The sequence below is a fragment of the Pseudophryne corroboree genome, chromosome 8, assembly GCF_028390025.1.
Source record: "Pseudophryne corroboree isolate aPseCor3 chromosome 8, aPseCor3.hap2, whole genome shotgun sequence".
NCBI classification, from domain to species: domain Eukaryota; kingdom Metazoa; phylum Chordata; class Amphibia; order Anura; family Myobatrachidae; genus Pseudophryne; species Pseudophryne corroboree.
The window spans coordinates 449,233,301-449,259,926 of NC_086451.1; the positions used below are offsets into that span (position 1 = coordinate 449,233,301).

Here is a 26,626-nt window from a genome sequence, read left to right on the forward strand (position 1 = left end):
AACCATCGGTCAGAGTGTCCCTAATGCCGCATGAAGACCCTGATAATGAGCAGCACATGCTGATATGTAATGTGTTTGGGTTCTTCCCATCTGAGATAGAGGTGAAATGGTACCGGAATGGCCAGGAGGAGACTGATCAGGTTCAGTCTACGGAGCTCTTTCAGAATGGAGATTGGACTTCCCAAATCCATGTGATGCTGGAGACAGAGATTCAGAAAGGAGACGATTACACCTGCGAGGTTCATCACATGAGTCTGACGTCCCCATTTCGTGTGACCTGGAGTAAGTGCTTTATGTTGCCACTTACCTATAAATTCCGAATGTAGGGAGGAGTAAAAACGCGCGGCTGCTAGTAATGATAAAGGAAAGCACCTTAGTAACGAATGTATGTTCAACATACAATAAAAAAAAATACTCTAGATTTGTTCTAAAATATATAACTAGAATGGTCATAGGCTGATGCTTATGATTGCCTAATAAACCTGCAAGAAAGCGACATATGAACCTTCCTTAAAGGGTAGTGCAAACCCATTTCACTGAGTCCCACTCAACTCACTGATATCATGCTCAATGTTTGTGACCATGGTAGGGCAAGTGAATTATGTGGTAAGATCTTAACATTGGCCAGATGACGATCTTCTCCCGACTGTAACGTTTGTGTTTTATTTTTGACCAAATAGTTACTACCGTTTAGGAATAGAGATGAGCCGTTCGGTTTCCAAGGAAACCGAACTTCCAAGATCCGATGCGATCCGAGCCTCAGCTCACATCTCTGCCTGCCCCAGATCCCTAACAGCAGAGTCGAAACATTGTGATCCCACTGTCCGATCTCACGGGTTGTGAATTCACTGGCCTGACTGCTGATTGGCTGAGAGCCGTCTGTTATGGCTCTCAGCCTATAATCATTTACCCATAGACTTCAATGGGCTGCACAGGAGCCACTAACCCCGCCGCCGTCGCAGAGCACATTGCTGGCACCCCCTGTCACAGTTAATGTACTATTGCTGTATCCAACCTGCTCTGTATCCCGCAATGTATCGGACACTCACTGTATCCGCACTGACACCTGACCTGCACTATATCTGGTGCACACTGTATCCGATCTGCACTCTATCCCGCCGTTACGGAACTCTGTTTAAATGGTCGGGGAAATTTTGGGGAGCTGCTTAACAAAATGCTGATTGGTGAGGCTTTACGTGGGCATAGAGTGCCAGTCATCAGTGACCCAGGGTCCCCAGGAGGGAGGTTCAGATTGGGCACTGAGAATAGGCATGTGCTGGTGTAAGGGGCATCCAAGTCTGCTGTTGCTATTTTACACATGGATTAGGGGTTTTTTTCTCTCTGCTTTTTAACTACTGCTACTTTAGAGCAATGATATTTCTCATACGTCCTAGAGGATGCTGGGGATGCTTCAAGAACCATGGGGTATAGAAGGGATCCTCAGGAGACATGGGCACACTTTAAGACTTTGAATGGGTGTGAACTGGCTCCTCCCTCTATGCCCCTACCCCAGACTCCAGTTAGATTCTGTGCCCAGTGAGACTGGATGCACACTGAGGAGCTCTCCAGCGTTTCTCAGAAAAATACTTTTGTTAGCTTTGTTATTTTCAGGGAGACCTGCTGGCAACAGGCTCACTGCATCTTGGGAGTGAGGGGAGAGAAGAAGACCTACTTCTTCTGAGTTCAAGGGCTCTGCTTCTTAGGCTACTGGACACCATTAGCTCCAGAGGGTTCGATCACTTGGTACGCCTAGCTGCTTGTTCCCGAAGCCGCGCTGTCACCTCCCTCACAGAGCCAGAAGACAGAAGCTGGGTGAGTATGAAGAAGATCAGAAGACTTCAGTGATGGCAGAACACGCATTTGAGGTACCGCGCAGCGCGCCATGCTCCCATGCCGATCACGGCACTGCAGGGCGCAGGGGGGGGGGGTGCCCTGGGCAGCATGGGGGACCTCAAACACCACTGGCATAGGACATAGTGCCCAGGCACTAGTTAAGGGACCCCCGCCAGTATAAAGATTTTTGAGCGGGATTGAAGCGCGCCATGTAGTGGGTGGGGCTTAGCCCGCACAGCTCTGACCAGCGCCATTTTTCTCTTCACAGAAGGCTGCAGAGACGCTGGCCCTGACCTCCACGCTGCTGTGCTAGTAACAGGGTGCAAAACGGGGGGCGGCACGGCACTAGCGATTTGGTGATTTATTATTATATGTAAAAGCGATTGCAGGTCTGGGCAGTCTGGGTTACTTGCTTCAGTACCGGGATAGGCGCTGGGTGTGAACTGGCAGAACTCTCTCTGTGTCTCTCTGGCAGGCTTTACTGTGGGTCTGTCTCCTATAGCCCCAGTGTAGTTGTGGCTGTTGGTACGTGTGTGTGTGTGTGTGTGTGTCGACATGTCTGAGGCTGAATGCTCTTCCCAGGAGGAGGCTGGAGTGGGGACAGACAGTTCTGTGAGAGTGGCAGTGTCTGCACCGCCGACGGAGGATTGGGTGAATATGTTGAGTGTTTTAAACGCAAATGTGACTAAGTTGGCTAATAGATTTGATAAATCTGAGTCTAAGAACCAGACATGGAGGAAATCCATGGAAGATGCTTTGTCACAGACCCAGACCCCTTCGGGGTCACAGAAACGTGCATTTACCCAGATAGCAGATACAGATACCGACACGGACTCTGATTCCAGTGTCGACTATAGTGATGACAGATTACATCCGAAACTGGCTAAGAGTATTCAGTACATGATTATGGCGATAAAAGACGTATTACATATCACTGAGGACCCTGCTGTTCCTTATACTAGGGTCTGTATGTATAAAGGAAAGAAACCTGAGGTAACGTTTCCTCCCTATCATTAGCTGAACGCACTTTTTGAAAATGCTTGGGAAAATCCTGACAAAAGGATTCATGTTCCCAATAGAATTCTAGTGGCATATCCATTCCCTGCTGGGGATAGGGAAAGGTGGGAGTCAATCCCCACGGTAGACGAAGCTTTATCGCGTCTTTCCAAAAAAGTAGCGCTCCCGTCACCGGACATGGCAGCCCTGCGGATCGTAAGCAGGAAAATACACTAAAATCCATTTATGTCACTACGGGGGCGTTACTCATGCCGGCCGTTGCTGCGGCATGGTTGAGTAGCGCTGTTGAAAGGTGGGTGGGCAGATAACTTATCATCTGAGGTAGATACCCTAGACCGGGATAGTGTGCTTTTGACTCTGGGTCACATCAGGGACGCTGCAGCATATTTAAAAGAAGCTGTGAAGGATATTGGCCTTCTGGGATCAAGAACCAATGCCATGCCAGTCTCAGCGAGAAGAGCGCTGTGGATTCATCAATGGAATGCTGACGCTGACTCTAAGAAGGCGATGGAGTCTCTACCGTTTAACGGTAGGGTCTTGTGGCGACGGCCTCACTGACCTGGTGTCTACGGCTACCGCGGGTAAGTCGTCATTTTTACCTTATGTGTCGGCACAACAGAAGAAAATGCCCCACTATCAGATGCAGTCCTTTCGGCCCAATAAATTCAAAAAAGGACGTGGGTCCTCATTCCTTGCTGCGAGAGGAAGGGGAAAAAGGTCACAGACAAGTTCCCAAGAGCAGAAGTCCTCTCCGGCTTCTACCAAGTCCACCGCATAACGCTGGGGCTCCTCTGTGGGTGTCCGCACCGGTGGGGGCACGTCTCAAACTCTTCAGTCAGGTCTGGGTGCACTCGGACCTCGATCCTTGGATACTGGAAATAATAACCCAAGGGTACAAGTTAGAGTTTCAAGACGTGCCCCCTCACCGATTTTTTTAAATTCGGCCTTGCCAGCTTCTCTTCCAGAAAGGGAGATAGTAAGCGCTGCGATACTAAAGTTGTGTCAAAATCAAGTTGTCACGGTACCCCCTGCTCAACAGGGGGAAGGCTTTTATTCGAGCCTGTTTGTGGTCCCAAAGCCGGATGGCTCAGTCAGACTGATTCTAAACCTAAAATCCCTCAATTTCTTTCTCAAAAAATTCAAGTTCAAGATGGAATCTCTACGTGCAGTGATCTCCAGTCTGGAGGAGGTAGATTTTATGGTGTCGGTCGACATAAAAGATGCCTACTTGCATGTCCCCATATATCCTCCACATCAGGCTTACCTGAGATTTACTGTGCTGGATTGTCATTACCAATTTCAGACGTTGCCGTTTGGGCTGTCCACGGCTCCGAGGATTTTCACCAAATTAATGGCGGAAATGATGGTTCTCCTGCGCAAGCAGGGAATCACAATTATCCTGTACTTGGATGATCTCATAAAGGCGAGGTCCAAGGAACAATTGTTGAAGAATGTTGCTCTTTCACTGACGATTCTGGAACATGGTTGGCTCCTAAATTTGCCAAAATCACAGTTGGATCCAACGACACGGCTGTCGTTCCTGGGTATGATTCAGGATACAGAATTGCAGAGTTTTTCTTCCAGTGGAAAAAGCTCTGGAAATGCAGAACATGGTAAAACAGATTCTGAAACCGGCAAAGGTGTCAGTTCTTCACTACACTCGGTTGCTGGGGAAGATGGTGGCGGCCTACAAGGCCATTCCGTATGGCAGGTTCCATGCCAGGGTGTTTCAGTGGAACCTGTTGGACCAGTGGTCCGGGTCTCACCTGGACATGCACCGGAAAATAATTATTTCTCCCAGGACCAGGATTTCCCTTCTGTGGTGGCTGCACAGTTCTCACCTTTTGGAGGGACGCAGGTTCGGGATTCAGGATTGGATCCTGGTGACTACGGATGCAAGCCTCCGAGGCTGGGGAGCAGTCGCACAGGGAAGAAACTTTCAGGGAAAGTGGTCGAGCCAGGAAGCTTGTCTACACATAAACATTCTGGAATGATGAGCCATCCACAACGGCATACTGCAAGCAGAACATCTTCTTCGAGGTCTGCCGGTCTTAATTCAGTCAGACAACGCGACAGCAGTGGCATACATAAACCGCCAAGGCGGAACAAAGAGCAGAGCGGCAATGGCCGAGTCCACGAAGATTCTTCACTGGGCGGAAAAACATGCCGGCGCTCTATCGGCAGTATTCATTCCAGGAGTGGACAACTGGGAAGCAGACTTACTCAGCAGACACGATCTCCATCCAGGAGAGTGGGGTCTTCATCAAGAGGTCTTTGCAGACGTGACAAGTCATTGGGCAGTTCCTCAAGTGGACATGATGGCGTCCCGCCTCAACAAGAAACTTCAGAGATATTGTTCTAGGTCAAGGGACCCTCAAGCGATAGCGGTGGATGCCCTAGTGACACCGTGGGTGTTTCAGTTGGTCTATGTGTTCCCTCCACTTTCAAAGGTGATAAAAATTATAAGAAGAACAAGGGTTCAGGCGATCCTCATTGTTCCGGATTGACCAAAAAGGGCCTGGTATCCAGATCTTCAGGAGTTGCTCGTAGAAGATCCCTGGCCTCTTCCTCTTTGGGAGAACCTGTTACAACAGGGGCCGTGCGTGTATCAGGACTTACCGCGGCTGCGTTTGACGCCAAATCCTAGCCCGAAAGGGTATCCCCAGTGAAGTCATTCCTACACTACTTCAGGCTAGAAAAGAAGTAACAGCAAAGCATTACCACCGTACTTGGAGAAAATATGTGTCTTGGTGTGAATCCAAGAAGGCTCCTACGGATTAATTTCACCTGGGACGTTTGCTCCATTTCCTACAAGCAGGTGTGGATGCGGGCCTAAAGTTAGGCTCTATTAAAACACAGATTTCGGCCTTATCGATCTTTTTTAAAAAGAATTGGCCTCCCTTCCAGAAGTTCAGACCTTCGTAAAATGCTGCACATCCAACCTCCCTTTGTGCCCCAGTGGCACCATGGGACCTTAATGTGGTGTTGCAATTCTTGCAGTCACATTGGTTTGAACCTTTGCGCAAGGTTGAGTTAAAATTCCTTACTTGGAAAGTGGTCATGTTGTTGGCCTTGGCGTCTACAAGGCGAGTGTCTGAGTTGGCAGCTTTGTCTCACAAAAGCCCCTACTTGATTTTCCATGCTGATAGAGCGGAGTTGAGAACTCGTCAACAATTTCTGCCAAAAGTCGTTTCATCATTTCATGTTAACCAGCCAATTGTGGTGCCAGTGGCTACTGACGCCTTGGCGGAGTCAAAGTCTCTCGATGTGGTCAGAGCTTTGAAGATCTATGTCGCCAGAACGGCGCAGATTAGGAAAACAGAGGCTCTGTTTGTCCTGTGGGCTCCCAACAAGATTGGGGCTCCTGCTTCTAAGCAGACTATTGCGCGCTGGATTTGTAATACGATTCAGCAGGCTCATTCAACGGCAGGATTGCCGTTACCGAAATCGGTGAAAGCCCATTCTACCAGACAGGTGGGCTCATCTTGGGCGGCTGCCCGGGGAGTCTCAGCGTTACAACTTTGTCTAGCTGCTACTTGGTCGTGTTCAAACACCTTTGCGAAGTTACAAGTTTGATACCCTGGCTGAGGAGGACCTCGTTTGGTCAATCGGTGCAGCAGAGTCATCCGCACTCTCCCGCCCGTTCTAGAGCTTTGGTATAAACCCCATGGTTCTTGAAGCATCCTCTAGGACGTATGAGAAAATAAGATTTTAATACCTACCGGTAAATCCTTTTCTCTTAGTCCGTAGAGCAGTGATTTTCAACCTTTTTTTACTTGCGGCACACCGACCAATATTTTAAAATTGCCAAGGCGCATCAGTTCCCCCACAGTAAAAAAAAATAAATCCACACATACATTGGCCTACACAGAAAAAACAAATCACATTGCTCCCCACAAAAATCCATAAATCCTTACTCTTCCCACATAAATCCTATTGCACCCCACAGGAGAAATAACATAACAAATATTACCGGTCAGCTGTCCTCCTCCCTGTCCCTCAGTGGAGGGGGTTGTTCATTGTGGAGTTCTGTGAATACTGAGCAGCGGGTGGGCGGGCAGGTGTAGATGTGGGTGAGCAAAGAAGGCTGTGTATGCAAGCAGGAACTGGAAGATGCATATGCAAGTGGGTGGGCTGGCTGGGTGGTGAGACGCGGCGGCCGTGACCTATGATATCACACCGCCGCGTCTTGAAGGCATAGGTCACGGCCAGAGCACGACTGATCCTCTAAGAAGAGCCCAGGCCAACAGTTCACTCTGAAGGTGCAGGAAGCTGCTGTGGCTCCGCAGCACACCTTGCAACTGGTCGCGGCACACTAGTGTGCCACGGCACACTGGTTGAAAAAGCCTGCCGTAGAGGATGCTGGGCGTCCGTCCCAGTGCAGGCTGTATCTGCAGTTTGGTTATAGTTACGCTCATGTTGCGTTGAGTTCAGTCAATCTGTGACTGTTGTTGGTCATGCCGTTGCATGCGTTGTTGTTTAATGTCATGTTGTGTGGTGTGAGCTGGTTGTATCTCGCCTTCGTTTAAAATAATTAAATAAATCTTTCTCTAACGTCCTAGTGGATGCTGGGGACTCCGTCAGGACCATGGGGAATAGCGGCTCCGCAGGAGACAGGGCACATCTAAAGAAAGCTTTTAGGATCACATGGTGTGTACTGGCTCCTCCCCCTATGACCCTCCTCCAAGCCTCAGTTAGGTTTTTGTGCCCGTCCGAGCAGGGTGCAATCTAGGTGGCTCCCCTAAAGGGCTGCTTAGAAAAAGTTTTTTAGGTTTTAAATCTCAGTGAGTCCTGCTGGCAACAGGCTCACTGCATCGAGGGACTTAGGGGAGAGATTTTCAACTCACCTGCGTGCAGGATGGATTGGAGTCTTAGGCTACTGGACATAGCTTCAGAGGGAGTCGGAACACAGGTCATCCTGGAGTTCGTCCCGGAGCCGCGCCGCCGACCCCCCTTACAGATGCTGAAGATCGGAGGTCCGGAACAGGCGGCAGAAGACTCTTCAGTCTTCATGAAGGTAGCGCACAGCACGGCAGCTGTGCGCCATTGTTGCTTCACACTTCTCACTGACCAGTCACGGAGGGTGCAGGGCGCTGCTGGGGGGCGCCCTGGGCAGCAATATTAAATACCTTTAGTGGCAAAGAATACATCACATATAGCCATTAAGGCTATATGTATGTATTTAACCCAGGCCAGATTTCTCAAAACCCGGGAGATAAGCCAGCCGAAAAGGGGGCGGAGCTTATTCTCCTCAGCACTCATTGCCATTTTCCTGCTCAGCTCCGCTGTGAGGAAGGCTCCCAGGACTCTCCCCTGCACTGCACTACAGAAACAGGGTAACAAAGAGAAGGGGGGCATAATTTGGCGATATTATATATATTAAAAGCGCTTATAACAAAAACAACACCTTTTAGGGTTGTTTATATACATTTATAGCGTTTTTGGTGTGTGCTGGCAAACTCTCCCTCTGTCTCCCCAAAGGGCTAAGGGGGTCCTGTCTTCGATTAGAGCATTCCCTGTGTGGCTGCTGTGTGTCGGTACGTGTGTGTCGACATGTTTGAGGACGATGTTGGTGTGGAGGCAGAGCAATTGCCGGTAATGGTGATGTCACCCCCTAGGGAGTCGACACCGGAATGGATGGCTTTAGTTATGGAATTACGTGATAATGTTAGTACATTACAAAAGTAAGTAGACGAAATGAGACGGCCGGAAAACCAGTTAGTACCGGCTCAGGCGTCTCAGACACCGTCAGGGGCTGTAAAACGTCCCTTACCTCAGTCAGTCGACACGGGTACCGACACAGATGACTCTAGTGTCGACGGTGAAGAAACAAACGTATTTTCCAACAGGGCCACACGTTATATGATCACGGCAATGAAGGAGGCTTTGCAGATCTCTGATACTGCAGGTACCTCAAAAAGGGGTATTATGTGGGGTGTGAAAAAACTACCTGTAGCTTTTCCAGAATCAGAGGAATTGAATGACGTGTGTGATGAAGCGTGGGTTAACCCAGATAGAAAACTGCTAATTTCTAAGAAGTTATTAGCATTATACCCTTTCCCACCAGAGGTTAGGACGCGCTGGAGAACACCCCCTAGGGTGGATAAGGCGCTCACACGTTTATCAAAACAAGTGGCGTTGCCGTCTCCTGATACGGCCGCCCTCAAGGATCCAGCGGATAGGAGGCTGGAAACTACCCTGAAAAGTATATACACTCATACTGGTGTTATACTGCGACCGGCAATAGCCTCAGCCTGGATGTGCAGTGCTGGGGTAGTGTGGTTGGATTCCCTGACTGAAAATATTGATACCCTGGATAGGGACAGTATTTTATTGACTCTAGACCAATTAAAGGATGCGTTTCTTTATATGCGAGATGCTCAGAGGGATATTTGTACTCTAGCATCAAGAGTAAGTGCGATGTCCATATCTGCCAGAAGAAGTTTATGGACGCGACAGTGGTCAGGTGATGCGGATTCCAAAAGGCATATGGAAGTATTGCCATATAAAGGAGAGGAATTTTTTGGGGTCGGTCTATCGGATCTGGTGGCCACGGCAACTGCCGGCAAATCCACTTTTTTGCCTCAGACCCCCTCCCAACAGAAAAAGACACCGTCTTTTCAGCCGCAGTCCTTTCGCTCCTATAAAAACAAGCGAGCAAAAGGACAGTCTTATCTACCGCGAGGCAGAGGAAAGGGTAAGAGAGGGAAGCAAACAGCCCCTGCCCAGGACCAGAAGCCCGCCCCGGGTTCTACAAAGCCATCAGCATGACGCTGGGGCTTTACAAGCGGACTCAGGAGCGGTGGGGGGTCGACTAAAGATTTTCAGCAATCAGTGGGCTCGCTCACAGGTGGACCCGTGGATCCTGCAGATAGTATCTCAGGGTTACATGTTGGAGTTCGAAAGGTCTCCCCCTCGCCGGTTCCTAAAGTCTGCTTTACCAACGTCTCCCTCAGAAAGGACGACGGTATTGGAAGCCATTCACAAGCTGTATTCTCAGCAGGTGATAGTCAAGGTACCCCTCCTACAACAGGGAAAGGGGTATTATTCCACACTATTTGTGGTACCGAAGCCGGACGGTTCGGTAAGACCTATTCTAAATCTGAAATCCTTGAACCTGTACATACAGAAATTCAAGTTCAAGATGGAGTCACTCAGGGCAGTGATAGCGAATCTGGAAGAAGGGGACTTCATGGTGTCCCTGGACATAAAAGATGCTTATCTGCATGTCCCAATTTACCCCTCACACCAAGGGTATCTCAGGTTCGTGATACAAGACTGTCATTATCAGTTTCAAACGCTGCCGTTTGGTTTGTCCACGGCCCCTCGGGTCTTTACCAAGGTAATGACCGAAATGATGGTTCTTCTACGAAGAAAAGGCGTGTTAATTATCCCTTACTTGGACGATCTCCTGATAAGGGCAAAGTCCAGAGAACAGCTGGAAGTCGGTGTAGCACTAACCCAAGTAGTGCTTCAGCAACACGGGTGGATTCTGAATCTTCCAAAATCTCAATTGACCCCGACAACACGTCTGCTGTTCCTGGGAATGATTCTGGACACGGTTCAGAAGCAGGTGTTTCTCCCGGAGGAGAAAGCAAGGGAGTTATCCGAACTTGTCAGGAACCTCCTAAAACCAGGAACTGTGTCAGTACATCAATGCACAAGAGTCCTGGGAAAGATGGTGGCTTCTTACGAAGCAATTCCATTCGGCAGATTCCATGCACGAACATTTCAGTGGGATCTGCTGGACAAATGGTCCGGATCGCATCTGCATATGCATCAGCGGATAACACTGTCACCAAGAACAAGGTTGTCTCTCCTGTGGTGGTTGCAGAGTGCCCATCTGTTAGAGGGCCGCAGGTTCGGCATACAGGACTGGGTCCTGGTGACTACGGATGCCAGCCTACGGGGCTGGGGAGCAGTCACACAGGGAAGAAACTTCCAGGGTGTATGGTCAGACCTGGAGACGTCTCTTCACATAAATATACTGGAGCTAAGAGCGATATACAATGCTCTAAGCTTGGCAAAACCGCTGCTTCAGGGTCAGCCGGTGTTGATCCAGTCGGACAACATCACGGCAGTCGCCCACGTAAACAGACAAGGCGGCACGAGAAGCAGAAGAGCAATGACAGAAGCGGCAAGGATTCTTCGCTGGGCGGAAAATCATGTCATAGCACTGTCAGCAGTGTTCATCCCGGGAGTGGACAACTGGGAAGCAGACTTCCTCAGCAGACACGACCTTCACCCGGGAGAGTGGGGACTTCATCCGGAAGTTTTCCACATGATTGTGAACCGTTGGGAAAAACCAAAGGTGGATATGATGGCGTCTCGCCTCAACAAAAAACTGGACAGATATTGCGCCAGGTCAAGAGACCCGCAGGCAATAGCTGTGGACGCTCTGGTAACACCATGGGTGTACCAGTCAGTGTATGTGTTTCCTCCTCTGCCTCTCATACCAAAGGTACTGAGAATTATTCGGAAAAGGAGTAAGAACAATACTAGTGGCTCCGGATTGGCCAAGAAGAACTTGGTATCCGGAACTTCAAGAGATGCTCACGGAGGATCCGTGGCCTCTACCTCTAAGAAGGGATCTGCTTCAGCAGGGACCTTGTATGTTCCAAGACTTACCGCGACTGCGTTTGACGGCATGGCGGTTGAACGCTGGATTCTAAAAGAAAAGGGCATTCAAGAGGAAGTTATTCCTACCTTGATTAAGGCTAGGAAGGAAGTGACCGCACAACATTATCACCGCATTTGGAGAAAATATGTTGCGTGGTGTGAAGCCAAGAAGGCTCCAACGGAAGAATTTCAATTGGGTCGATTCTTACATTTCCTGCAGGCAGGATTGTCTATGGGCCTAAAATTGGGGTCTATTAAAGTTCAAATTTCGGCTTTATCAATCTTCTTCCAGAAGGAATTGGCTTCAGTGCCTGAAGTACAAACTTTTGTCAAGGGTGTACTACATATACAGCCCCCGATTGTGCCCCCAGTGGCACCGTGGGATCTAAACGTAGTTTTGGATTTGCTCAAATCTCTTTGGTTTGAGCCTCTCAAATCTGTAGATTTGAAGTATCTTACATGGAAAGTAACCATGCTACTGGCCCTGGCTTCAGCCAGGAGAGTTTCAGAGTTGGCGGCTTTATCGTACAAAAGCCCATATCTGATTTTCCATTCGGACAGGGCAGAACTGCGGACACGTCCTCATTTTCTCCCTAAGGTGGTTTCGGCTTTTCACTTGAACCAGCCTATTGTGGTGCCTGCGGCTACTAGCGACTTGGAGGACTCCAAGTTACTGGACGTTGTCAGAGCATTAAAAATATATATATTTCAAGGACAGCTGGAGTCAGAAAATCTGACTCGTTGTTTATATTGTATGCACCCAACAAGATGGGTGCTCCTGCGTCTAAGCAGACGATTGCGCGTTGGATCTGTAGCACAATCCAACTTGCACATTCTGTGGCAGGCCTGCCACAGCCTAAATCTGTAAAGGCCCACTCCACAAGGAAGGTGGGCTCATCTTGGGCGGCTGCCCGAGGGGTCTCGGCATTGCAACTTTGCCGAGCAGCTACGTGGTCAGGGGAGAACACGTTTGTAAAATTTTACAAATTTGATACTCTGGCTAAGGAGGACCTGGAGTTCTCTCATTCGGTGCTGCAGAGTCATCCGCACTCTCCCGCCCGTTTGGGAGCTTTGGTATAATCCCCATGATCCTGACGGAGTCCCCAGCATCCACTAGGACGTTAGAGAAAATAAGAATTTACTTACCGATAATTCTATTTCTCATAGTCCGTAGTGGATGCTGGGCGCCCATCCCAAGTGCGGATTGTCTGCAATATTTGTACATAGTTGTTGTTACAAAAATCGGGTTATTATTATTGTTGTGAGCCATCTTTTCAGAGGCTACTTCGTTTGTTATCATACTGTTAACTGGGTTCAGATCACAAGTTGTACGGTGTGATTGGTGTGGCTGGTATGAGTCTTACCCGGGATTCAAGATCCTTCCTTATTGTGTACGCTCGTCCGGGCACAGTACCTAACTGAGGCTTGGAGGAGGGTCATAGGGGGAGGAGCCAGTACACACCATGTGATCCTAAAAGCTTTCTTTAGATGTGCCCTGTCTCCTGCGGAGCCGCTATTCCCCATGGTCCTGACGGAGTCCCCAGCATCCACTACGGACTATGAGAAATAGAATTATCGGTAAGTAAATTCTTATTTTTTTCCTCTAAATGTCCGTCTCCCTGGGCACATTTCCTGTAACTGAGGTCTGGAGGAGGGGCATAGAGGGAGGAGCCAGTTCACACCCATTCAAAGTCTTATAGTGTGCCCATGTCTCCTGTGGATCCCGTCTGTACCCCATGGTTCTTGAAGCATCCCCAGCATCCTCAACGGACTAAGGCCCTCATTCCGAGTTGTTCGCTCGGTAAATTTCTTCGCATCGCAGCGATTTTCCGCTTAGTGCGCATGCGCAATGTCCGCAGTGCGACTGCGCCAAGTAAATTTGCTATGTAGTTAGGAATTTTACTCACGGCTTTTGCTTCGTTCTGGTGATTGTAATGTGATTGACAGGAAGTGGGTGTTACTGGGCGGAAACTGGCCGTTTTATGGGTGTGTGCGAAGAAACGCTACCGTTTCCGGAAAAAACGCAGGAGTGGCCGGAGAAACGGGGGAGTGTCTGAGCGAACGCTGGGTGTGTTTGTGACGCCAAACCAGGAACGACAAGCACTGAACTGATCGCAAATGCAGAGTAAGTCTGAAGCTACTCAGAAACTGCTAAGAGGTGTGTAATCGCAATATTGCGAATACGTCGTTCGCAATTTTAAGAAGCTAAGATTCACTCCCAGTAGGCGGCGGCTTAGCGTGAGTAAATCTGCTAAAATCAGCTTGCGAGCGAACAACTCGGAACGACCCCCTAAGAGAAAAGGATTTATCCGTAGGTATTAAAATCCTATTTTCACACACCGGGGGTCATTCCGAGTTGATCGCTAGCTGCCGTTGTACACTGCGTAGCGATCAGTGTAAAAAATGGCTATTTTGCGTATGCAACTCAATGCGCATGCGCGTCGTACGGGTACAAAGTGCTTTGTGGTTTTGCAAAGCTTCTTACGATGGTTCCAATCACACAGCCGATCGCAGGAAGATTGACATGAAGTGTGCGTTTCTGGGTGTCAACTGACCGTTTTCAGGGAGTGTTTTGGAAAATGCAGGCTTGCCTGTAAAAACGCAGACGTGGCTGGGCATACGCTGGGCGGGTGTGTGACGTCAAAAGCCGTCCCTCGTTCGTTAGAATCAATGCACACGATAGGTAACTACAGGGCTGGTCTTGTTGTGCACAAAATGTTTTTGCAGACGCTCTGCTGCACAAGCGTTCGCACTCCTGCAAAGCTAAAATACACTCCCCAGTGGGCGGCAACTACACGTTTGCACGGCTGCTAAAAACTGCTAGCGAACTATCAACTCTGAATGACCCCCATTGTTCTTAAATTTCTTTGTTATATTGTTAGAAAGTACTTGCGAGTTGGTTTGGTTATTGCTAATCTATTACTAATTGGCAAAACATATTTAAACCAATAACTGCCGTGTGTTTGTGCTGCTGCTCTGTTGCTTAGTTTAGCCAGGCTTTGGCCTATGTTGATGAACAGTATTGTGAGGTAGTCAAAATTGACTGGAAATGACTGAAAATTAGTGTTATTGAGGTTAATAATACTGTAGGAACAAAAAAGCCCAAATTATGTGATTTTTAGTTTTTCCCCCCCTCTAACATCCATAAGGGATACTGGGGTTTACTTAGTACATTGGGGTCCAAAGGAGCCGGTGCAATTTAAATCTTCAAACAGGATGTGCTGGCTCCTCCCCTTTATGCCACCTCCTACAGCCAGTTTAGAAAAATGTGCCCTCAGGAGAGGATGTACACTCTGGAGCTCCAGGGTTTTTTGTTCAATTTGTTTTAAACTTTTAGCCGATCCCCGCTGACAGGACATCAGTCCTGAAGGGCGGTGTACCGCATGGCATTGTGCTATATCGCACACGCCCGCAACACCCCTAAGAGCAACCTGGACTACAGCATAATGGACTCTTTGGGGCCAATATAATTGTTTTTCCTTGCGGCTACCACCAGAGGCTCAAAACTGAGCAATTCAATTGTTGCTCAGTACCCGCTGGGCTTGAATTTTTTTTTTTTTTTCTTTCAGTGTTCTGAGGTATGAGGGAAAAATGTAGAAAACGGAAGTTTGGACGCCCAAAGCAGGAAGTTTAGGCGACTAAACCCAGTCTGTTTGGATGCGATGTGCATAAGCGCCCAAACACAATTGAATAGTGACAATTTTTTGGGGTGTCTAAAAGTCCTGTTTAGACTCCCAAAACGATCGAATTGGCCCCTTTTTATCTGTATATTTTGACTTTCTACTGAAACAAAATTGGTTCAGCTGGCTTTTTTTTTTCTTTGGAACATTTAATAAAAGTAGTAATATTTACTTTACTTTCATTGATATATAGTGGTTAGTGGCTGGCACTTATATTTTGGATGCAGTCAGGATACTGACCGTCAATGCCATCCTGTATATTTATATGGTATATTGGTGTAGCTGGTTGTTTGACACCCTGCTGGGAGCTGTAGCTCTAAAACAGAAGGACAGATCATGCCCAAAACTGCCCTAAACCCTGTTTAGCAAACAAGCTGCTCTGTTTGTTTGTATGTTTTGGTTTTTGTTTTTTTGTTTTTTTCTAAAGACGTGAATAAACAATAAAATGTATATTTAAAAAAAAAACATGTAAAAAAAACTAAAAATATATAAATAAATGTACTGTACTAATTAAACAGACATGAACTTGGAGACTATTGAACAGTGACAAGCAGAGCATTATGGTTTCTTTCTTAGATAATTGGCCCTCTCAGAATGGGCCCCCACTAAGAACTCCACCAATCACTGGAGCTCTTCTTCTGAACCTCAAATACTGTCCCTTCTTTAAAGCTACTGGTATCTTCATCCCTAACAAAATCTGCAATAGCCACATAATGGGAATTTTGGGTACCTCAAAGTGGGGCAGGAGATAATGAGTTATGTATCTGCCTTAGTGCCTCTACCTTTTGGAACAAAGCTATTTTTTACTTTTGATATCATCACCGCTTGATTAAGAAAGGTACGGTTTGGCTTCTGGTGGGATCAGTATTGGTATGTTTGCCATATAATAATTTTCCTTTTGGTGCGTTGCTATGGCCTCATTCGCTTCATTGGAAGCAAACACTTTCTTAGGAGGATGGGGTTTTCTTGGTGGAACTACAAACCTCTGGGGTGGGTGTCTCATAGCCTTCGATTCATTGTTGGCAGTCCTCACAGGAATTGGCAGTGCTTTAGATGGTGGCTACCTAGGAATATTGTTGTCTTGTTTATACTGATGTGTTGTATCTGGTTTATCATGGGGTCTGCCAGCAGTCCCGAGACAATTTGCAGTGTACATTGGTGCATCATTCACTCCACTGCTTGCACAATACTCCTGTTCTTTGGCTTTATCTAAAGATTTGGCAGCCAGTTTGAGTCTGTTTCTCAAGTTTAAAATATCGACCTTTTCTTCAGTACTGTTCTCACATCACATCTTCCGTGAAAATGGAAAAGGGTACAATAGTACATAACCATTTTTACACAATTGATTTAAAAACATAAACATGCATAAAGACTGAGAACCGAAAACATGTATTAGCCAGAATCTGTTCCTACCAGATGTTAAAGTGAAATATGTGTTGCACAGATACTATGAGGATGACCAGGGTTTAATCAAAGTCCTGTAGTGGTTATCTGTAGGTGTCATGGTGCCTAGCTTCCAACTGTAAACAGCACTTCAACCTCCAACCTCCAATGCATTTTATCCCCAGTGTGGGAGAGTTGAGAGCTAACCATGGGCTTGATTCAGATGTGGACACTGGTGCGATATCTGCTGCTTCCATGTACAGTAAGCAGCAGCAATAGCACTAATATGTTAATGCAGCGATAGGTGAGCATCTCTACTTTGCGCTACATGTCGCACCTCTGTCCACATCTGAATTGGGGCCTGTTCAACCAATACCCAGACATATGCTTATCGGGTATTCTGTGGTGGTACGTCTGCTTGCGTCCCACAAGCTGTGTGTGACGTCACTTTAGAATTGTGATCACTTGAGTCCTTGTTTTTGGTGTCTAGTCAATAACTTTACCAAATATGAAAAAAAACCTTCAATTTAAAAAGCACTTTAGCACCTAAAGGTCTCCATAAGGACTTGTGCTAATGTTTTCATATAATTGAATTTAATGTCTAGCCCAGTGGGTGCACTAGAGTATCAGATTTTTTTTTTCACGGCACCCCTAGGCAAAAAGTTTATTTTTGAGAAATTTAGAAAGAAATATTGAATTAAGTAAATTGTGTTTTTATACGTAATTCTTAGGCACAGTTATGTGATGAGGGACAGGATTTGCTTCTGTTTGTCCACATAGTTTGATTGGCAGCCACCAGAACTGGTTTTGCTTATTACATTGACCACAAATACTTTGAATTGGTCCTGGACCACCAACCCAGGGCAACCCTGCAAGAACCTTGTGGCACCCTAGATTGCCACGGCACACAGTTTGAGAACAATTGGTCTAGCCAGTTCACTGGCAAAGTCTTTGAACCTCGAAATTGCCCCTTACCAACTTAAGAAGACCAAATGTATTTACTGTATGTGCAAGAAGTTAGTCTGGTATAGCTATAAAATGTTCTGGTAAAGCGTGGGTGGGTGGAACCTGCTAAATATTTCTAAGATGTTTACTCATTCTTACTTTTAATGGCCTTTATGTTCCAATATAACACTTCCCACACTCAATAAAATTACAGTCTTTGACTTGCAGGTAATAAGTTCTATGTTTATATACATTAATATTGACTTCCATAATTTTCTTAGTGCCTTCCTTTTTATTTTCGTGCATCAACAGTGTCCCACATATGTAAGACCCTTTAGGTACCACTTTGCATGTAGTGGGAGGTGATATTGCATTAACAAATTTTGTGTTTAAATTTGAAGCTTTAAAATGTTTTTTTTTTTTTTTTTTTGTAACGTTTTCCCTCTAAAACAATGCTGATAATTAAAATGTTGAAATGTAAGCAAAATTGAAATAGCTGTGTTTTCTTTTGCTGTAGGGATAATCAATGTACTTTTACCTTGTTGGGGAAAACAATATCGGTACCATTCTGACATGAGGAGTTATCCAATTAGCTGCAGCTAATGGATTTTCCTGGGGCTATCCAATTAGCCCCATCAGCCGCCACTTATAAGGGATTTTGCTTTACGTGTCTGAGGCATGCAAAGCAGAATCCCCAATAAGCAGCCCCAGGAGACCCATTTTCTTCCGATAACACATGGGTACAGGAACTTATCGCACAGTAAAAATGGTCTGTAATTGGATAGCCCTAAAAAGCCTGTTTTTACTGTGTGGTAAAACACTGCATGTAATAGGATACCGCTCTTAGGTTTTTTTAATTGGCCTTTCGGGGAAAGCTTTTAGCTGGTTGTTATGACAACTTCTTGGATCTGCAGTATATGGAATCCTGGTAGAGCTTAAATTTAATAGTACACCTTTCAATATATATATTTAGGTCTAAGTAATTAATAAAAATAAAAGATTAATAATCTTTCTTTTTAAAATTGTTTAAAATCTTTTAAATGAATACAATTTAATTTATATACCTATTGCAGGATATCAGGTTCACCTCATATGGGTTATTGGTCCAAATCTGCTGTGACTCCCAGTAACCATTTAAAAATATTTATATAACTTGGGGCAAACTTAGTTCCCATCGCAGTACTTTTCTTTTGTAGGTGAAAGTATTCCTTAAAATGAAAAGAACTATTACAAAGAATAAAATAATGATAGCCTTTAAAAAAAATATATATATATATCACTAGTCCGTTCATTATGGTATAAAAATTGTGTCATGACCTCTACCATGTTGTATCCTCAATTATGACATCTGCCTTTACTAAAAGTCAGCTCTCTTCCCATTTAATTTCTTTCAAGAGAGTAATTACATCACTGGTATCTTTAAGATGGGATTTATTGGGTGTAATGCCTAATGCTGCTGGTCATGACTGTCCGCAGCATTCCGACTTTTAGAATGCCTACAGGGGATGGGGTAGTTAATTTACCCTAACCCACCTGGGGTGGCCGCTAGGGGTAAGTCACTGGGGGTGCTGCGGCCCAACGCATATATCTGAAGACTGACACGTGTGTAGTAGTATGATATGTCATGTACGGAAAGATCCACATGAAGCACATCCTACCTGTGGGCAAACCATCTGGGGTGCATTGCGGAGGTACAGTACATAGTTATAGCATACAGTGTGTGTGTTGGTGGGGGGGGGAGAACATGGCAGTATCAGCAGGGGGCAAAAACAATCCAGCACACTTAAAAACATAAGTGAACAAAAGGTTCTTAAAACTACAGATCAAGATTATGACAAATGTGTGTATGGGGGAAGGAAAGTAAACTAACAGTGAAGTAGAAATAGTCTGTAATGAACCCATGAAGGCGGTGGGGAAGTGACGATAGCTGGATCTCTTCAGCCTTCTCATTAACACCAGCAAGGAGCAGGTCCTTGGGTAGGGCAGTGTTAGAGGCTAGAACCAAGTTGGAGAAAGGACCTCTTGACGTGAAAGGTAGGAGCAAGGTCAGCGGGATAGTTCTTCTACTATCCACGCCACCAACTACTCCCTTTAGTAACCCGGTGGCGTGCGAAGCGAGCCCGCAAGGGTACATTTCGGGTACCTTGTTCAGGCATGGCTCCTCCCCCGGTGACATTGCTCCTCCCCTGGTGACGTCAGAGGTCCTTTTTCCAACTTGGTTTCAGCTGTAACCCATGGAGCAGGGTGATGGTGACTGGGGAGCAGAAGATGGGAGCTCTGTGAGCATGAGACCATCCTCTGGCCCCCACCAGAATGTGTAAGGTCCCCTCTTAATTTTACGTGTTCTCATCCAGTTGCCGTCTGATTTCATAAGTACAATCCCGCCCCTCTTATCAGCAGGCCTAATGATCCATTCTTTATTCTCCTTTTAAGTCTTTCAAGTCATTCCTTTCCTGTTTTGTAAGATTTTGTGGCCATTTCTTATTGATTTTACCAAATACTCCCCTATCCTCCTGAATTAAATCATTTTAATGTATCATTTTTAACCCACCTTTATAAAAATAGTTATGGGGAGTACACACTTGGCTAATTGATCAGCCGTTTGGACGACCCACCGACTGATTTGGTAAGTAAGTACCTGTGCTTACACACCCACCAATCAGCCGACCGATATGTCTGGCCAGAGGAAGCATCATGTTGATATCATTTAACAGTTTCCTGTGACCAGCATGTGGGTCTGTCAGTTGGTTGTGTATGCGCAGGCAGATGTACAGTAAATGATATATCACAGCTGCCATTCTGCACAGCCGACGCAATTTGTCTGTAAATTATGTCATTCACAGACATATCAGGTGTACACACGAGGCGACAGCCAGGATTATATACGAATGACCTATTGTCCAGTGTGAACCCAGCATTGGGTTTCTTACAGTGTCTATTCACTGGTGCTTGTAGTTCTACATGAAAAGTTATGTACTTGACACTTGCCCAAATTATTTTTAAATCAGCCTAATAAAGGAGAATTTTCCTCATGGATTATCCTTTTTCTCTGCTTTCCTCCTGGTTTAGAGCCTGAGATGTCCGATTCCGCAAGAAACAAGGTGGTGACTGGAATTGTGGGAATTGTTCTGGGAACAGTGTTCATCGTTGTTGGTCTGGTTATGTACATACGAGGTCGGAAAGGTAATTATTATTATTATATCTTATTTATATAGAGCTTCAAGGTATTTACAGTGTGGTACAGGGGTAAAAAATATAAATTAATATCAATACATACTGAAGGATAACTATAGGAAAATGATAAAATCAAGCGCAGAGTGGTGTAACGTGGGGGGAAAGTAGAGGGTGAGGGTGCAGCGACTCATTATGGTTAGCGAGAACAAGTAATGTACAGTCACTTCATGAAGAAATTTGAAGCAGATCATAATCGGAGACCAGAGCCATTGGTGGAGGATGGGAGACTGAACCAGAGGCGCAGCGGTGACAGGGATAGTGCTAGATGAGACCCTGGCCCATGTGGGAGGGAGTAAAACCAGGAGGGGTAAACTGGGAAAAAGTAGGTGGGAGGCCAGACAGGTAGAGTAAGGCGTTATGAGGAGAACTGATAGGTTTTTATGAAGCAGTTGGTCCCCAGGGCTCATTTGAATGTATAGATACTGGAAAAGAGTATGATAGGGAGAGGTAGTCGGTTCCAGACCAGTTGGGCAGCACGCAAGATATCTTGATCAGTCATTGGAAAAGCAAAGGCATTAGCATAAAGACGCAGTAACAGCTGCAACAAAATACACTATTGCAACTGTGTCCATCTCTGAAACCATTCCAATAAGAGGTGCTACTATGCTGAGACTTGTAGTGCTATGCAGTAATAAGAAGGTGCACACTAAGCATTAGGACCACAGATAGTCAGAAAAATGTAATTTACTCTGCAAATAATTTGGAGAGGAGTGAGGCCAACGCAGAGCGTCAGCATAGCGCGAACTATGTATTTAAAATTTAAATTAGGAACATTTAGGATATGACTCCTGTTTTAGATAATTCAATTATTTTATTGTATTTATTTTTTTTCAGCCCAAACTTCATTCCGTGGACCACAGACCGAACGTAAGTTTTTGTGTATTTGTTTCTGTTTGTATAAAAAAAACGCTGTGAATAAAAGAAAAAAAACTTATTTTTTTTATAATTTTTTGCCAGTGGTTATGCAGAATAGGTAAAAACATTGGGTTCAGTATGAATTGCAGATAGACGGGGTGCCGGATGTCAGTATGGCAACAGCGGCATCCCGTCCATAATAATCCCGACAGGCCACCAGGAAGCCCCCTAACCCTCCTCTTCTTCCCCCTACCCTAACCCTTCCCTTCCCCGCTGCCTAAACCTAACCCTTCCCGCTTGGTGCCTATTCCTCCCTTCCCCGCTGCTTAAACCTAACCCTCCCTGCTTGATGACTAACCCTAACCTCCCCTTCTATGTGCCTAACCCTAATCCTAACCCTCCTGGCCCTGCTATAACCCTAACCCCCCTTCTCCGGCCTAAACCTAACCTCCTCCACCCCTCCTCCCCCCGCGCAGCAGGACGTCTGCGCGTCTTGGTGTGAGGACAATTGGGATACCGGCTGTCGGTAATATGACAAATGAAGAGAAGCTATAGGACACGAGGACATGCACTGAGGCTGGAGGGGGGAGAGGTTCAGGGGAAATTTGTAGAAAAATTGTTTCACAGAAAGGGTAGTGGACAAGTGGAATAGCCTCCCATCAGAGGTGGTAGAGGCTAAGACAGTAGAGCAATTTAAACATGCATGGGATAGACATAAGGATATCCTTACAAAGAAATAAGGATCAAATAAGGTTGGAGATAAAAATAATGTAAAAAAAAAAAAAGGGGGCAGACTAGATGGGCCAAGTGGTTCTTATCTGCCGACAAATTCTATGTTTCTATGGTATCTCGAGTGGCGTCGTATCTAGACGCCAGCATTGCGTCCTACTTCAGGATCCCGGCGTTTATATATCGACTGCCAATATCCCGTCTGTCGGGAAGCCGCTTCCCAAAACATCTAGTAAAAATAAAATATCAAATTCTACTTATGCATTTACTGAATCCTCAGTTACTGATTTGTTTGTTTTTTATAATAAATGAAAATGTGTCCACTCTTAATATGTGGTATAACTACTTTTGCATCTGGAATGTGACCTATTACTCTGTCTGATGAAACTTATTTCCTAATTAGCTGAAGGGTAAATCTCGCGCAGAAATCGGTATGCATGATTATCATGTCTGTACCCAACCCCAAGGGGGTCATGGGAATGTCTGAATCCAAAACACTAGATGTTCGCCATTGTCTATAAAATAGCGGTTTTTCAGTATGCTGTCCCTTTGCTGGAATATGTTCTATATGTATGACTATATATGATATATATATATATATATATATATATATATATATATATATATATATATATATATGCGTTTAAAAAAATAAGCAGTGAATAATGCAAGAGCCTAAAGATTTTGTTTTTGTTCATTTAGATTTCATAGGCACTTAACCCGGAGAACGTCTGGATTTAAAGAAATTCCAACTTTAGCTGATTTTTATTTATTTTTTCTTTCCTCTACTTTGCGAATTTTGAATCATCTACTTTTGGAGACAGCACTGACCTAGTGATTCTCTCCTGGAACACAGCTGTTGCTACAATACCGAGAGCTGCAAATTGTGCACTGTAAATCATTTCTGCGCTACTAACTAGAAGTAAAATGATATAGATCTATCCCCCTTGATATCTATTATACATAATTTGGAAACTTGACATTACCAGGGATCTTGTATTAAAAAATTATTCTTATGAAGTATCTTAATAAAATTGTGCTAGTGGGAATGGGGGCGTAAGTGTCAATCTTCTGCCCCCGTCACGGTGTTAATTGATAATTGTATTAATACCAAATCTAATAACAGTGTTATAATGGGCATCCCCTATATAATCTCTGTGTAGATTAATTGATTGCTTGGTACTTTTATCTCTCATTTTATCTCTCCACATTTTGATGAATCTCCCCATCCTTCCTACACAGAAACCTCTAACAGGCACTCCCACTGGCCTGTAGTCACTGTGCTAGGCTTCGTCCTGGCACATGAGGCTCCATATATCTGTGTGCATAGTGTAGGTTCCACAAGAATGACCAGTTGGAGGTACAGGTGGTGGTTTGTAGACAAGAAAGAAAAATTAATGTTAGTAGTGCTACAGGGCCGGGATAAGGTTTGTGGGGTCCCCAGGGGAACTACATTGTCAATATGATATGCTGGTGATGTTATTAACGAGTAATGTGCAAATACTCACAGTCCCACAACTGTATTAAAGGTTATACCATAGTGCCGCCTCTATGGTCATGTGTGGGTGCCCCTGGGCAATTGCCCCAGCCGTTCTGTCATTCCGGCACTGATGTTCCCTCGCATATCTCATAAGCAAGGATGCTTTATGTGATAATGCTTTCCTGAGACTTCTGCCAAGTACATTACATTGTTACTGGCTATGTCAGGCCTATCATGTAGGTAGATGCTAACCTGTCATCATTCTAGACTTTAAAAGCAGAATATAGGAGGTCCAACTCCCAATATATTCAAACCACTTCCACATTTGGCCAAGTCCTGGTCCTCCTACACCATGTCTGTTTAGTTGAGACCATGGTTCTTTTCCACCAGGTCATTAACCTGTTACTGAGACATTCGCAACTGTTGGCAAGTCTGGGGATACAGCCACCAAAGAATCATGGCTAATTCCTTTTTTGCTTTTGATGAAATACTTATTATTGTAAACATACAACTTCTGCTGTCTCACCACAGGCCACACGCTTACCCCAGGCTGGAAGCTGCCAGCCCCCTCCAGTCATTTACATGTATCTGTTAGGGCCAGTTCTCAGAAGTGACCTTGTTTCAGCTAATTATCATAGCGGCTTATTAAACAAAATAGGTTTCGGTGTTATCTGCAGAGTGATTCTTAATGGGGGTACTCACGGAGAGATCCATGCTTAAAATCTAAGCAATCTGACTGGATTGCTTAGATTTTAAGCATAGATCACTCGTATGTACCCCCTACAGCGATAGCTATCGCAGGCCAATCTAGAGGGTCGCTCATTTCACCCGCTGGATGAAATGAGCGCCCCCCCATTTCCCCCTGTATGCTCAGCACACATCGCGCTGTGCTGAACGGCGGGAGAGGTGTGCTGAGCGGTTCGCTCAGCACACTTCTCTCCCGTGTATAGGGCCCCTTGGTCCTGTCAGCCATGTTGTGTACTGAGAATATTTAGACCATTTGTTCACTAGGAGCTAGTGACCCCATTGAGGCATCAGGGGGTAAATGTACTAAGATGGGCGTTCTACTTAAAATGGGATGATGCCCATAGCAACCAATCAGATTCTACTTTATATTTATCTAGCACCTTCTGGAAGATAATACCTGGAATCTGATTGGTTGCTATGGGAAACATCCCATCTAGCACCTTCTGGAAGATAATATCTGGAATCTGATTGGTTGCTATGGGAAACATCCCATCTTAAATACAGCTCCCATCTTAGTAAATTTACCCCCAGGTGTCTTGTGCCTCAATGATGTCACTATTTCACAGTAGATGTATAGGCTGCATTCTCAGGAACATTGGTGAAATCCATAAACAATGGCTGCTTTCACTGTGATTTACATACAAACAAGACTTTTAAGATGTGTATATTGCTTTTGTGTTTAACTCCTACACTGCAAGATATGTTAGATGCCCAAAGTTGGGTACACAGGGCAAGATATCAGCAGTTCGATGGAATTGCCGATATAACGCTAGCGGGTCGGTGGGTGTGTATACCTGATTTGTCCGTGAACGATGTCATTCACAGACAAATGCAAATGCCTGCCCAGCTGTAATGTGAAGACCGGCATATCGACAGCCGATTGGTAAATGTGTATGCTTACCTAATCAGCCGCTCAGTCGACGTGACGGTGGGGCAGGGAACAAGTGGCTCCAGTGTGCACCCAGCCTAATACTGGGTACACTAGCCGATGTGTGTACCCAGCGATATTGGCAGTGGCGCGGTGTCTGCATCGGCAAGTGCATAACACAGGGCCAGATTAACAATGGGGCGGATGGAGATACAGCTCCAGGCCCCAGATAAAAAAAGGCCCATCACCACGACAGTATAAAGTTGATTAACTACCCATCTGATCACATGGTAGCCATAAAGGATAAGAATTAAAATAATATTTTTTATTTCCTCACAGTGATGCTGTTTTTCTACTTTTACATATTTTGGGAGACATTGGGGCTTCTTGTGTAGAGAGTGTACATCCCTGTATGTCACTGGCCACACCCACATAACATTAGCCACACCTCCTCAACTTCTCACAATAGGCCCTTTGATAATTTTCAGCCCCAGTGGACCTTAATCCGGCCCTGCATACACACTTGCCGATGGCGGGGAGTGTGCGACGGTGGGGGAGCAGGGGCCGCTTAATAGCCCTCATTAACGAGGTCCTGGCTTGTCTGTACTGTTCAGACGAGGGAGGAGGTCATTAACGATGCACGGGAGCGCGTATAGTTAATGACATTGAGTGTACACACTAGACGAGATGGTACAAATTTCACTCAGATTGGCCCTTCTGAGCAATATCTTATTTTCTCATCTAGTGCGTATGGGGATTAACTCATGATTACGTGTGGATCACGTCTAGTAGAGTGGTGTATCACTAAACTGCTGCAATACATCTGCAAGTACTTACAGTGTGCACTGAATCAGCGTGAGCCTCTCCCTTATTTATCTGGTATGTTCACACTAAACAAGTTGAAAATAAGACAAGTCATCTCTAGTTGGTCTGGTCCCATATTAATGGTTGAAATAATCTGCCCACAATCCACACGTGCTACTTCTTTCAGGTATAAATTTTAGGAAGACAAATGCTCTGTGTTTAGAAGCCTGGTCACGATAGGGACTGAAGTCTCCTAACAATCTTTGTAAGAAATGCCAATAACTTTGTGCTTTATTTAAATTGATTCTACAGTATATGATGTTACGTAGAATAGAGCTGAAAGTGATTGATAATCAATAAGTGAATAAATCTGCCTGTATGTTTTGGAGCCATTACATAATGTCTGTTTCTTATAATAAACCTGGTCCTTGA

The 26,626-nt window shown here is 45.5% G+C and overlaps 1 protein-coding gene across 1 annotated transcript; it reads left to right on the plus strand.

Annotated features, from left to right (window-relative positions):
• Positions 1-26,626, plus strand: LOC134949573 (SMH class II histocompatibility antigen, beta-1 chain-like). Its single transcript, XM_063938231.1, has 4 exons — positions 1-282; positions 20,547-20,660; positions 21,546-21,578; positions 22,998-26,626. Exons 1-4 carry the CDS (start codon positions 24-26, stop codon positions 23,012-23,014), a joined length of 423 nt encoding a protein of 140 aa, XP_063794301.1. The 5' UTR covers positions 1-23; the 3' UTR covers positions 23,015-26,626.